Genomic DNA, 15102 nt, shown 5'->3' on the forward strand with positions numbered 1-15102 from the left:
TGAGAGTTGTTCCTCGACGGATATTCCACCTTGGAGCATAAACCTCATTGGAATCCGAAACTGCAAAAACAGAAAACAGTTAGGAAAAAATGAAAAGGATGGATAACAGGCCAAAGTAACCCCACGCACCTGTAGGGTCGATAACAGGCCGATAGCCACTAAACCCATCACCCGATCCTAAAGGATATCCATCCAAGAGGTCAAGGAGATGGGAAGGAGGCAAAGATCAGACCCCCTCATCAACAGAGGTAAGTCTAGAGGTCCCAACTCTAAACATACCTGAAGAACCGGCCAAGGACGAAGTAGTCGTTGACGCCGAATGTGACACCGTAGAAGTCACAGAGGTAGAGACCATTGGAGATGAACTCATTCGAGATGAACTCATAACTGTTGCAGTCGCTGCAGATGAGCTCATCGCAGATGAGCTCATGGAAAAAGTCACCGCCGGTCCGGTGAATGACGTGGTAAACATGGCACTGACGGCTGGCGAAGAAGTTGAACTGCTCAACGCAGCAACGAAAGTGGACGCCATCGTCGGCACAGCAGCCATGACAGACGTCATAACCGGAACAGACGCAGCCGCCTGGGTCATCGCCTCGGATAGGTTGACCAAACCTATCGTCGTGGGTCCTGAACTAACTCCTCCCGCACCACTCTTCTCAAAAACAGATAAGTCTACTTCTGCATAAAGAAAAACCTTAAGATATTAAAAACGTAGGCGGAAGAAGATGCGGAAAAGGTACACAAAAAGTACACTTACTGGTTTTCTTGATCTTGAAAGCCCTGATAGGCGGAGATGGACACGATGAAAATGGCCTCTTCGCGCCAGTTACCTTCGCAATGCTTAGCGGCTCGGAAGTGACAGTCGTCGTCTCAACCTCTGAGACAATGGTCTCGTCACCACCAAGGTTCCTCGCCGCCTCCTCACTCTCAGTCTCAGAATCAGACTGATCCCCCAAGTCAACGAAGGTAGCAACCTTCGCTTTGCCCTTCACGCTAGCTGCCTTCTTTTTCCTTACAACAAAAGGCCCATCTGCGGATCCCTCATCAGAAGATGACAAGATCAGAGGAATTCCAGCAGAAGTGTGAGCATGAAGAGGTCGAGGATTAGAGAACTCATTACCTGGCCGAGTGGCGCTTAAAATCTCATGGCCTGGCGGATAGACCTCTACGAACCTATCCGCAGTTTTCTCCAAAACGGGCAACTCGTTCTCATCAAGATCACGAGTACCCAACCGCGCTGGACCTCCAGTCTCCCGCGGGTGCAAAAGCGACTGTAAGCCGTTCCCTTCTGAAATAAAAATGATAACAATGTTAGAAGGAAAACCCTAAACCAACACAAAAGACGGGGCGTACCATAAGGAATAGAGTTCAAACCGTATTCAAGAATGATGGGTATTTGCGGCGTCCCAGACCCGACGTCCTTCCACACGCGACTCATCCCAAGCATGACCATCCCAGATTCCGCGAAGCGATAAACAGGAGTCTGAATCTGGGAAATCTTGGTGAACCACTCCGTCTCCTGGTAATTGGAAGCCGGAAGATTAGGAAGTGACCTCCCATTCTTGAACGTCATCGCAATGGGAACGACACGAGCGGAAATATAGAAAAATTCACGCTTCCAAGAACGAAGACTACACTCAGTAGCACAGATCTTCAAACCCTTGATCCGAGTGACAAGGCTATACCAACCCTGGATGCACCTCCAAGTATAGAAGGTCATCAGGCGGTCGACTCGAGGCTCGATATCCAAAATACGGCACACCCATTCGAAATGGCGAACTTTAGCAATTGCCATTGGGTGCACCTCTGTCAAATGAACACCGTGTTTCTCCAAAACACGGTATACGAACTTTGTTAATGGGAATCTTAGATTCCCATATATGAAAAATGAAGCGTAAACCCCTATCTGCCCTTAGGGGCGTCGTATACCGTCTGGTTGGTCTCCGGCAACTCCGGCTCATAGGGTTCTAGCATGAATTTCTTGACGATGTAATTGTATACATCGAGAGAAAGAGTACACTGACACTCGCTAGCATTACTCCTATCGTCCTTATCAGACGTTGACGTCGGGTTCTCGAGGAAAACGTCGGACTCTTCGACGTTAACCTCTGGGTCATGAGGAGAAGAAGAAGACATTTTTTAATGTTAAGAATGAAAGAAAGCGGTTTCAGGAGAACGCTCGCCGGAAAAGATAAGAATTCGTCGGAAATCGCTTAAAAGAAAAAGAAGAGTGAAGTGAAGATAATGGACGAAATACACCCTCTCCACCTTATATACTCATCGCAATGAATGCGATGAATTTAATGCGGATGAGATAGAGAGCGTAGGAGCAATGACCCGGCGACACATGTGGATAAAGCAAGCTGACAACAGATGTCAGAATTGCGCGTGCCATGAAACTCGCGCCCACGCGCCTGAAAAAGCATTTAGATTGACCACATGCTGTCACGTCGTCATAACTTCCCGCACGTCCTGAAACCGTCAGAAGACGCCAACGTCCTTTCAACCATTTGGACTGTCCTTATCCTTTCACCAACTCTTCGAATTTCAAAAAGATTCAAAAATAAGAGGGAATATACCCCCTTACCTTGGAAAGCAAGAAACCATAAGACAAGTACGGGTACAGTGTCAAGGCGAAACCCTTCACATACTTAGCACTTGCAGGGAATTGAAGCCAAGAAGATTGATCTTATGGGCCATGCTTGCGGAAAGAGAAATAACACCCCCGCATGGCGGGAACGTTGAGAACTAGATTGAAGCTTCAAGGTGGAATTGGTTGTTTAACATAACTGATCACTATGTCTAAAACTACCAAAACCTCGTGGAGAATCTACAAGTGAAACTCAATGCTCCCGACTTGCGAGGAGGTTACACACCTACCCGCATCATACCCAAAGACCAGGCAGAAAAGTCGGGAATTTTCTGCAAGTGACATTAGGAAAACTGCGGGAAGAATCCCCACGGAGAACCTTAAAAAACGAAAACCCCTTTTAAAAGCCCCTTGCTTAAAGTCCAAAAGTTCCCCTCACTTATTAACAATTCATGAGAAGAACAATGGACTGGGGGGACTTGAAGAGGTAGGTCCCCGCAAAGCCCAGTTGGACCCGCAAGACTCACCTTGAAGAGGTACGTCTACGCAAAGACCAACCGGATACGCAGGACCCACCATGCTCAGAGAGATGAAGACCTTACACGCAGTAAGTCAGCTGTCCCCGCAGGAAAGCCTCCCTTGGTACAGTACCCTGCCTGTTCCCGCAGCTGTGGGTACAAGCCAAGAAGGAAGGCTACCCGCACTAACAGTAAGGCTACACGTATAAGGCACTAACTCTTATACTTCAGTAATGTCACCTGAAGAAGGAATGAGCAAGGCGGGAATATTCCCGCCCATAAGAGCCAGTCCGTACGCTTCTAGAAGATCTTTTGTACTATACCTACCAAGGTATGGACAAATAGACAAGATCTGACAAAAGCAACCCATGAACCAATCACAGGGTGACAGCTCACTGACAATAGTACGAGGAGGAGCACGCTCCAGTACAAAATGTCACTATCAGCCGCTGCCTACCCACCAACTCCCATCATGGCACGAACGTAGCCCATAATTGGTGGAAAAGGAATATTATATACAGCTGGCTGTACCTGCTTGGAAACCTACCTTCGGATATAAATACTCCAACACCTTGGAACGGTATCATGATCTTATCTTCTCTCTAGCTATTTCTCTCTATATACACTTATATTCATAGCAACCTAGTCTGATTCTCACGCCGGAGGGTGGTCACAAGGAGGAACCCCCCCTTCTCAGTGACGAGCTTACGGTGTCTATTTTGCAGGTTGAGAAGAATAGTCATCTTTGCCGGACCTAACCCTCGTGGGAAACATCTACTTAATCCTAAGATTATCCTTAATCTGTCGGGGTCACTTAGTGTTTCTTCAGGGGCCTTTTCATAACAAGTGTTAAGAAAAAAAAATAATTATTACAAGTTTTAAACACATAACCAATACTTTAGTAACAACCAATCCTAACACCATATCAATAAATTACTTTGAGTTTATTATACCTATTATAATATATCATATACAATATTTTTTTTGAATTTGAAGGCCTTAACTAAGTGAGGGCCTAAAGGCTTAACTTATTTTCGATGTCCTACGGGCCACCACTCGAAGTACGTGACATGTGTTATGGGGTAGAAGTGTAGAACATGGGACTATAGGAGATAGAGAGCACCAGGATAAGGCCTAAATGATTACATATTTCAAATAATGTTCGACTCGACTGTATAAATAATTTTGGCGGGCCTCACTATCGATAATTTGCATCCCATATAAGTCAGGCATGGCCTTAACATTTTTGATTCAACAATTCAATGAGTATCATTTGTAAGTGTCGTTTATTTGGTTTGATACACAGTCAATAAATTAGATTATCTTTGTTCCATACCCAATAATGTAACTACATTCTAGAAAGTAGCCACGTAGGCTTAATTTTGGGTGCTCCTTTGGTTTTTCGGATCAACTTATTCGGGTATCATAATTTAAAAACCATATTCGAAACCGACCCAAATCAGTTTTATCAGGTCGGGTTAATTGATCATTCAGATTTCCAAACAAAAATACGAGTAAAACTAAAGAAAAGTACAAATGCCAAAAATAAAACAACATAATCATCTTCACTCTTAACATAATCTAAGAACACAATTCGTAAACAAGAAAAAAAAAGTTCGATGTAAAAAATAAAGCAACATAATCGTCTTCGCTCTTCACGTCTGATCCTTCGTTTCCTCCTCCATTGCCAATTGTGCAATAGGAGAAGTCAGTTATCGAGTCGCGAATAGGAAAACAATTGTGTATAGGAAAGATCATAAGACATCGCTAAATTTCAAACCTACAAAAATCCAGATTTTAAGTTTAAACCCATAATCGAGTTAACCCCACACTTCCAACCTTTATCCGCAACCCGAACCAGTTAAATCGGATCGGGTCCAGTCTATTCATTGTTTGGGGGGTTTGGGGTTAACCTGGTAATGCTTTAAGCGAGCTTGGGTGTAGTTTGTTCGGGTCAGGTTTCAGGTTATGGTTAGAAAGCCCACCCGAAACAGCTTAATATACTGAATGAAAGACAAGCAAATTATATGTTTAACTTTAGTACAAATAGATATCTTTTTGTTAAAGATAAGCAAAAACAGTTAACAAAATAAATCTAAAGACAACCTACTAGATAACATGTAATATTTTTCTGGTGAGAAACCATGTTGGGTGTATAGGGACAATAGGCATGATATAGCCCATTCAGTTTGAATAATTTTATATTTTAAGAATTTTAATTATAAATACCAGGCCCAAGTATGAGGCCTTATGAGTCAAGGAGAACAAGAAAGTCCAAAGTCCATATAAGCTTATTTGAAAACAGGCCCAAGTGATGTAAAACAAAATGTTAAAAGGTTTATAAAATGCAATAAGAACATGTTTCCACCACGTAATAATCTGATCAGGCATCATCTGCTAGCCACTCATCCAGACCCGCCACACGGGTGTGACGTAACTTTTCCTACAATTTATTAGTTTGTGTTAAATGTTTAAAAACATAGTTAAATAATAGTATACATACACGTATCTGTAAAAGTTTTTTTTCATAGTTGCAGAAGTTGTTAGATAGCCGACAGAGAATTTGTAAGTACTCGGCCTTAGTTGGGAAGTACTTAACGCTAATCGGGGATGGCTCACTAAGAACTCGGCCTAGGCAAGGAGTACTTAGGAATTACTCAATGTAATTGGCGCCTAGGCGCGATTCTTACAACCATCTTTTTTTAAATATGGGTTGTAAGCTATATACATCTCTTTGGCTAAAAGCGACATTTTAGAAAAACTGTTGGTTCAAAGATTTAGTAAACGGCCCTAAATACCCGTTCCATGTACGAAATTCAGTTATACCGGGTCAACCGGCCGATTATGTGACATTTGTCAATTTTCGAACCCCAAAACCCAGTCCATTTAATTTTTGTTTATTTTCTTTAATTGGATCCTTGTATTTTCTATAAAGAACGAATTTTATTCTATTGTATTATTATTGTGTTTGTACCGTTGGGCATCGCTCGAAACTATCTTATTCGTAAACGGAATATTTAAAGTATCATAATGTGTAAAATTCAACCCTTATCTAAGTTTGGTTTTAAGTTGATTAGCTGATCCATCATCAGGGGGCAAACATTTAAAAATTTTAAAAACATTTTTTTCTCATCTTTCTCTCTCCCTCTACACGTCAACTAATCAATTACGCGTTCAATTTCATGCTAACATTAATATGCAGTTAATTAATACAGATTACTCGCTATGACGAACCACAGCTTAAACGATATTGAAAACACTGCAAAAACCCTATTCATAATGCAATTAAACTTACCCATGCCTTCCTCCACCCGTCGTGAGGCTAAGCCCTAAGCTAATTGCAACAAAGAAGCAACGTAATATCGATTTTGATCTCGTGTTCTTGAGCCAAACCCTATTCTCCCAATCTCATTCAATTCATAACCAATTCAAGATAGGTTGTCGGGACTTCTCGTGGAGCTTATTAGTTCGCTTTAACCATTTAAGTCTTCTCATTATTGTTTTCCTTTATTCACGTGAGTTTTCATAACTAGGTCCAATCTAATTATCTTCGTTCCTTTATTCATGTGAGTTTTCATAACCGGGTAACAATTGCCGGTGAAAACCTAGCATACCCTAATGTTATATCTCCAAGATGTCTCAATGACACAGTTTTCTCTAAGACGCGTATTCTTAACACGTCTAGGGAAAATGGGTAATTCAACTTAAACCACTAAATAACGCAACTCAAAGGTCAACCCAACCTAATATAAATAAATCGATCGATGTCTCGTAACAGTCAACCTAAAACAGCTAGGCAACAAGACAAGTGACCCTAAAACGACTACCGGGCTTAACCAATCTAGTCAACAAATCCTACGGTACGTCTACCACAATTCAACCATAAACACCAAGAAAACGATAAAACATGTAATAGTTCATTAAAGCTTAGGGCTTTATGATTACAAAATTCGCGAACGTTAATTTTGCATACAATTTCAAAATTCACCTATTATGATTACAGTTTGGAATGAAAGGTTAGGGATTTGAATCTGTATGAATAGAATGGTGTTTTACTTATCTCAATCGATGACATGCCCGTAATTCAAACGCAACAATAAAAACAGAATGGTGACTTGAGAAGATGATAATACAGAGACCAAGATCGATCTATGAGATAGAGAGATGAAGTGCATGATTGATGTTGAGAACAATTTTAAGGTTTTTAACGTATAAAGGGGTATTATGATCCGTAAGGCTAACCGGATCAAAACCGGGTTAAGGATTTTTGGATTTTCGTTTATATATATTATAGATATAACTATAGTTATATTTACGTTTAAGTTTATTATGTATTTAAAATATTATGATGACTTAAGCTCATTTAATTTAAACATCCTAGCTGTAGATTTCGTCACATTGTGCATAAATCAAGAAATAGACACTTGGAATGAATATTTTAAATATATTTAAAAAAGTCATTAACATTACAAAATTCATAACAATATATTTTAGTAATGTCCTTCTTAGATCATGTGTAGTTATAAAGCTCCATCCCGAGGCATTATGCGACATGTATCGCTCAGTCAGAGTTATGTTTTAATATAAAATAGAGTGTGGTCATAAAGCCTTCATAAAGCCATAAGTGAGTCATAAAGCCATAACTTTATTATTTTATTATTTCTTTTTGCCTTCCACCCGCGTTATTTACAAAACGCCAAAAAAATAAATAAGCCATAATGGCCGGGGGGGGTGCCCCCGGCGTTTTAGCACATAATGTCGCCCATAACATGCCACTACGGGTGGTCTTACAAATGTAAGACCATGAGCAGCCTCACCCCTAGGCATTATACGTCACGTGACGCCCTGTCAGAGTTATGGTTTTTTACCAAAACAGGGTGTAGTCATAAAGTCTCACCTTCATGCATTATGCGCCCAGTCACTATTTTTTTTGTTTTTATAAATAATAATTCATTAAATAATTAAATATAAAATTAAAAAACTACATTAAAATAAGAAAAATACAATAATAATAAGCCTCTTGGGTCGTATTTTCTTTTAGAGATCGGACTCTCGGTCGTCTTCGAATAACTCGTTTATTATTATTTTTATTTTAAGGATATTAATTTCTTCTTCCCATCCGTTGCATCACATACTGCATTCCATTCCATAAAATAAAGAAAGAAAACCCTTTTCTCACTCACTTGTTAGATACATAGGTACATAGCCATGAGCAGCAGCTAGCGGAGCTAAATCGAATTGGAAGAAGGTCACCAGACTCACTCGATCACTCTTCTTCACCTCCTTCAACACCTCCAAATAGTACTTTCACCTTTTGACGGTAACATTTTAAAAAAACACCGCCCATCAAAGCGTTATTCACAAAACGCCGATAAAAAAACTAAACCGAAAACGCCGGAGGGGGCGGTGTTCCCAGCGTTTTGGCTTCAAAACGCAGCCCAAAACTGCACTACGCTCGGTCTAAGGTTGTAAGTTCAAATTCTTGCATGTATAAGGTAAAAGTGGAATGTTGTTATTAAAAGAAAGTAGTTATGAAGGCTATGTGTAGTGGAGACGCTACAAAATGGAGCGTTTTGTGTCATGTGGCGCCTATCAGCAAAAGATAAGTTTTTGTTTTAAGGGTGTAATGGTGTTGTAGCCTCTATGTATATGCATATATATGTAAGACACATTGAATATAATAATAATAAAACAAAAGAGAGAAAGGGCGAGAAAATATTGTCGCCACCCCTACAATTCGCCCAAAAATTCGCCAAGGAGACGGTTTTATAGCCTTCTTGTCGCCTCAAAACCTTCAAATTTGTAACCCATTACGGATGGCCTAAGAAATTAATTCCTGAGAATATATATACATATTTTGTGATTGTCTGTATGCTGTTTCAATGATTTCAATTGAGTTTTTGTGATAACGACCACAGCGGCCGTCGCACCACCAAACTTAAAAAACAATAAATAAAGCATCGATCATTAATTAGCACTAACTGTAGCATAAAAAAAGTCCCACTAGCAATCCAAACATATTTGACCAGAGCACATATTCAACCCCCATCCACCCCTATGTAAGCATGAACGTCACACGTACATCAGTCTCATGCAATTTATTGAAATTTCTTTTCTTTCATTTTATAACTATTTTCTTTACTTATGAAGTTATCTTTATGTGTTTACTTTCTTATGTTTAAAACAACAAGCACTCGCTAATTCTAGACAACCTAAAATCATATGTTCCGTGCCTGATGAGTTTTGAGTGCTCGACCTTAGTCGAGAGTATTCGGGGAAGTATTTGAACATAGTAAATTATAAAGAATTTAATATTTAATATATATATACGTCAAATGTCATAAATTTACTAATATTTTTAACAATATTTTCAAAACCAATATTCATTTTTTAATATTATAAACAAAGTTATTATTTAATTTTCATTTCCCAAAGCATCTTTTGTGAAAAACAACAAAAATTCAACTAGAATTGATGGGAAAACAACGAAAATCCAACGTGGTTGAGTTGTCTGTGTTAGACGAGATTAGCTCCAAGTTTGACCGATGCCGAGTGTTGTTGACCGATTTGAAGAAATTCTCCTCGGCCGGCACTCTATGGACTATGGAGTACTCGGTCGCCTAGTCCAATTTATACAATACGACAGAAATTACACCTAAATATCCATTATGGGTTTTTAACTACCAATGTCGCTAGATCAAACGCGTCTCGGCTAATCCGAAAACGTTTCATTAATTAAACATTGTTTATTTTACTTTGTAATTTGTTAGGAATATCTAAAGTTAATTTGGTGCAACAGAATATGAGTATTATATGAGCCAACAAATTTCCAAAAACAGTAGCATCATCAATTAGGCTGAGGGGTGTGGGGCTTCAACGGGGGCGCTAGAGCCCCTCCGCTCGCGCCCCCAGGCGCTAGCACCACACCCCCGGGGCGCGAGAGGGGCGCGAGCACGAAAAACAAAGCAGGCGCAAGCACCTTCGTGGGACGAATATGGTGTAAAGGGGCATGGGAAAACGTGAAAGAGCCGTTGGAGCTTAAAAATGAGCCGTTGGGCTCTTATTTAATAAAAAAAAAAAGTTTTTTCTTCCTATATATAACCCATTTCATCTAAAACAATTATCACAACTTCAAAAAAAAACCAAAAATCAACCCATCTTCCAAACTTTTTTTTAAAAACATGGCTGGAAATTGGTACCCAAACCTAGATTCAGATTATATTGACGACGATTTATGGTCGTCACCGGACCAACCGATGTTTTATTCGGAGCCGCAACAATCATCCGGCTTTCAACCATCCAACATACAACCGTCTCCTAACTTTGTTGTTCCGGAGACACAAGAATCACACGGTGAAGCTACGGGACAAAGAAGACGCGTCCACCGGAAAAAACAAGTTGCAACGGACGGGTCGGGACCGGCTTCGACTCCGAGGACGAAACGGAAAACCACTCCGTGGTCATCGGATGAGAAGGAAGCCTTGTGTCGGGCTTGGATAGTCATTTCTGAGGATCGGCGTTGCGGTAATTGTTTTAACGTTTTTAAAAATGATTTTTAATAAAAAAGTTAAATAAAAAAGTTAAATGACTTACAAATTTATTTATTCATTTTGCAGACGACTACCAAAAGAGCAAGATTTTTTGGACAAAGGTTAGGGAGACGTTCTATACGCTCGTTGGGAGTACAGAGCGGAACGCCGATATGATTTCGGGTCGGTGGTCCGAAATCAGAAAATTTGTCGGCTTGTTTACTAATCTTTTCAACAGGAACAGCGGTCGTATGAGACCAAGTGGCAGTGATGATTTGGCGGTTTACAATTTCACTGTCGAAGAGTGGAAGCAGGAGTGTTTGCGGAGGTATGGGACGGTGAAGACGTGGGACGATGTAAAGTTGTGGGAGAGGTTGAAAAGGTGTTCCAAGTGGGTTGAGCTGGTGGCGCCGGACCTTGATGCGGAAGTAGGGCCGAAACGGACTAAAACTAGTTCGTCTGGAGCGTATAGCACTTCCGCCGGGTCGGATTGCCGCGTTGGATTCGACCTAAACATTGCGGGGGAGGAAACGTCTTCACCGCCGAGGAGGCGGCCATTGGGACGGGACGCCAAGGGGAAAAAACCGGCTGAGGGGGAAGCCGTAAACATCGCCAATCTTGTTGAATCCCTCAATAAATTCAACAAAACCATGGAGGTGGTCTCTAATGACAAAAAGGAAAAAAGTCGAATGAGAGATTTGGACTTCCTTACTAGAGACTTCAGTAACCTAAATCCGGTCGATCAAATGCTAATGGAAAAGCAAAAGGAACGTATCCGAAAGAGGTTGATCGAAGAAGACCAAGCCGAAGAATAAGAATAATGTTTTTTTTAGTACTTTTATTTTTATTTTATTTTTAGATATTAATGTATTTTTTTTTAATGTGTGTTTTTTTAATAATTTATGAGTTTTTTTAATAATACGTTTTTTGAATATATTTATAAAAAAATAAAAAAAAAATCCGCTGGAGCCCCTGCTGGAGCCTCTCCACACCAGGGCCAGGGGCTCCAACGGGGGCTCCAACACCCCCTTATCCAGTTTCTCTCTCTGCCACACGTCACAATATTATTGGCTGGAGCCCCCACTCGCGTCCCCATTATAGCCCCCCACACCCCTCAGCCTTACCTTCATTTGATCATTTGGTGGATGATGATGACTTAACGTTTCATAATTAGCTAAACCATAATAATAATATCTAAATATATTTAATCCTATATATCTTCAAGTTTCAACAACGGTGACTTTAAAGTCTTCCCAACACTTCATTATATTTATATAACCACTTTATGTTCTCATAGATCAAATATTTCATAACTAAATATGGAGTTAAAGAGCAAAGTTTTGATCATTGGTGGTACCGGATACTTAGGGAAGAGATTGGTGAAAGCCAGTTTAGAACAAGGCCATGAGACATATGTTCTCCAACGACCCGAAATCGGTGTTGATATTGAGAAAATCCAGATGCTGCTTTCCTTCAAGAAGCAGGGAGCTCGTTTGGTCATTGGTTCGTTTAACGATCATCGCAGCCTTGTGGAAGCTTTGAAGCTAGTAGACGTTGTTATATGTGCGGTATCGGGTGTGCATTTTCGCTCTCATCAAATTCTCCTTCAGCTTAAACTTGTTGAAGCCATCAAAGAAGCTGGAAATATTAAGGTATGTAGGCTTTGTATTTTGTAATTAATTACCTTGAATAGCTTTCGGGGTTCGTATAAATCTTATTTTCAGATTAAAATATTTTTACGGTATAAAATCTAATTAAATTGATAACTCAGAAAGTTTTACAAAACTTTTTTGTGTTTTAAAGATTTGAGGTGTTCTATAACTTATTTCCACATGAAGTAACGCAGACGGTTTATATTCATGATTTTTGAAAAAATTTATAGTTGTCACTTGTCCATGTTCATAGATGTGTGAAACAAAGAGGGCTACAAAACATGGATTTTTGACATAGATTTTACAACCCAAAAAAAGGTTGTGAATCGCTAATACGACTTGTGACATCTTTTTGTGAATTTTTGACGAATTTTGGACAGAGGGTGATTTTTCCATTAATATGATTTAAACCGTTAACTTTTACCAATGTTACATCATAGCGTGCTTATTTATATAGGCACATTGTTACATGTCTAGTTCTTAATCTATTCTATATTAAGTAGTGGTCTAATAATTAGCAAACCCGTTTAAAAGTATAGAGTTGATTATTTTGTTGCAGTGAAGTTTTAATTAACAAAATGCGCTAACATTTATTAATTACTTAAATAGCGGTTTTTGCCATCTGAGTTTGGTACGGATCCTGCAAAAATGGTGGATGCAATCGAACCAGGACGAGTGTCATTCGACGATAAAATGACTGTACGAAAAGCCATTGAAGATGCTGGGATCCCTTATACCTATGTATCCGCAAACTGCTTTGCTGGTTACTTTGTTGGAGGGTTGTGCCAAGTTGGACACATTCTTCCTTCACATGATTCTGTCACATTATATGGTGATGGCAATGTAAAATGTAAGTTAGGTGCAAAATAACTTTGTCATGCATGCATCTACCAAATCTTTGTCTATTGTTGAATCTGCTCTAGTTAACTAGCTTCCCATTGAATCAATCTCGGTTAGTTAAGGCATCTTATTCTCTTGCTGAAAGAATGATGGAATATGACAGGAAACAAAGACATTGCATCCAAAAGTGAAAAATAAAATTGGTGTCCACCATATTTTATCGACAAATAATAAAATGGGGGGGGGGGGGGATCTAATAGTTATAATAAGTATTATAATTATTTTCACACATACAATAATTATTATCACTCCACGCCATCACCACTTTGGTGGGGTGGTCAGGATGTTTTTTTAATGTTTTTTTCTGGGGTTGAAACTCATGTGGACAATCTGAAATATGGACATCACAACTTTAAAAGGTATATGAACCTCGATAATGGGGTATGGGAAGTATTATGATCCTTTGGATGAGATATCGTTGCTACTGTGACAGACGCTATTCAAAAGAATATATATATATATATATATATTACCTTTCTACAATTTTAAATTAGAGTAATTACACTACAAAAATGAAGTAGAGTAATAATACTATAGCTCAAAAACTTTAGAGTAATAATAATAACTTTAATGTTAGCATAATTAATCTAGCTATTTGTTTGTTTAGTCGTTAAATCTATTTATATTTGATTCTAACACTAATGAAATATACAAAATTATAGGTATTACATTACTGGAAAGCTGAGCAATTGTGATCGAAAGTGCAGTCACAATTACCCAGTTTTCTAGTAGTGTTAGTCCACCAAGATACCCCCCCCCCCACCCCCACCCCCTCACACACACCCCCTCACACACACCTAAAAAAACCCCCAACCAACACAAAACACTGACCCCTTAAAGGACTACTTCTAGCCTTCTCCTGTTCTGGCTAGCCATGTACAAGCCGGTTAATTGGTAAATTAAATAACCAGTTAGTGATCAATGGTTAACTAACCGGTTAGACCGGTTAATCGGGTCGGATACTAACCAGTTTTCAAGCACAAAAACCCTAACATGTATAACTGGTTTTGGGTATAACCAACCTTGAAAAAAAGATAATAATAATAATAATAATAATAACTAAAAAACATACAAACGGTTTCAGTTTACCGAATCTTGTGCCAAAATGAAAAACGGGTTATAAACCGACGATTATTTTCGAGTACTAACCGGTTATAGATTTACTGGTTACTAACAGGTTAGGGATCCAGTCAAAAACCGATTAACTGGTTACCATGTGCACCTCTAGTTCTGGCCTCTAGGTATACCACATTGGGTCTCATGACCCCGGGCCAAATAATCATAACTTTTGTCATGTAATAAACCAAATAAAAAGTATAGGAAATATACATTAATTACTTGTGACTTCCATATATGCATGTAGCTATATACGTGGATGAAGATGACATAGCAGCATACACCATCAAAACCATCGACGATCCGCGAACTCTTAACAAGACGCTCTATCTCCGGCCACCGGCAAACATTCTTTCGCAAAGGGAAGTTGTGGGACTTTGGGAGAAGCTCATAGGAAAAGAAGTCCACAAAACATCTCTCTCCGAACAAGAGTTTCTCAATATCATGAAAGGTTATCACACTATTAATATTTTCTCATTGGCATGTATAGTATGAGGTTTATTAATGGTTTATACAAATGTGTATGCAGATAAAAATTATGCGGAGCAAGTAGGATTGACTCATTACTATCATATATTCTACCATGGGTGTCTTGCAAATTTTGAGATTGGAAAAGATGGTGAAGAGGCTTCTGCTCTCTATCCTGATATCAAATATGTCAAAGTGGAGGACTATCTCAAGCAATACCTTTGATTCACATCATGCATAATATTGTTTTGCTTCAACTTAATTTGTCTTTTCGTTTGTACCAGACATTTTATAAAAATGGTTAATAAGAGCACACAGTTAACTTC

General features: G+C 39.3%; 1 protein-coding gene across 1 annotated transcript; it reads left to right on the plus strand.

Annotated features, from left to right (window-relative positions):
- The first annotated feature begins 11939 nt into the window (after positions 1-11939).
- LOC143635266 (bifunctional pinoresinol-lariciresinol reductase-like) lies at positions 11940-15102 on the plus strand. Its single transcript, XM_077103142.1, has 4 exons — positions 11940-12292; positions 12902-13142; positions 14556-14759; positions 14838-15102. The coding sequence occupies exons 1-4, from the start codon at positions 11960-11962 to the stop codon at positions 14999-15001; spliced, it is 942 nt and encodes a 313-aa protein (XP_076959257.1). The 5' UTR covers positions 11940-11959; the 3' UTR covers positions 15002-15102.

The sequence above is a fragment of the Bidens hawaiensis genome, unplaced genomic scaffold (assembly GCF_021521415.1).
Source record: "Bidens hawaiensis isolate Kalapana, Puna unplaced genomic scaffold, B.hawaiensis_p1.1 tig00007413_1, whole genome shotgun sequence".
Classification (NCBI taxonomy): Eukaryota; Viridiplantae; Streptophyta; class Magnoliopsida; order Asterales; family Asteraceae; genus Bidens; species Bidens hawaiensis.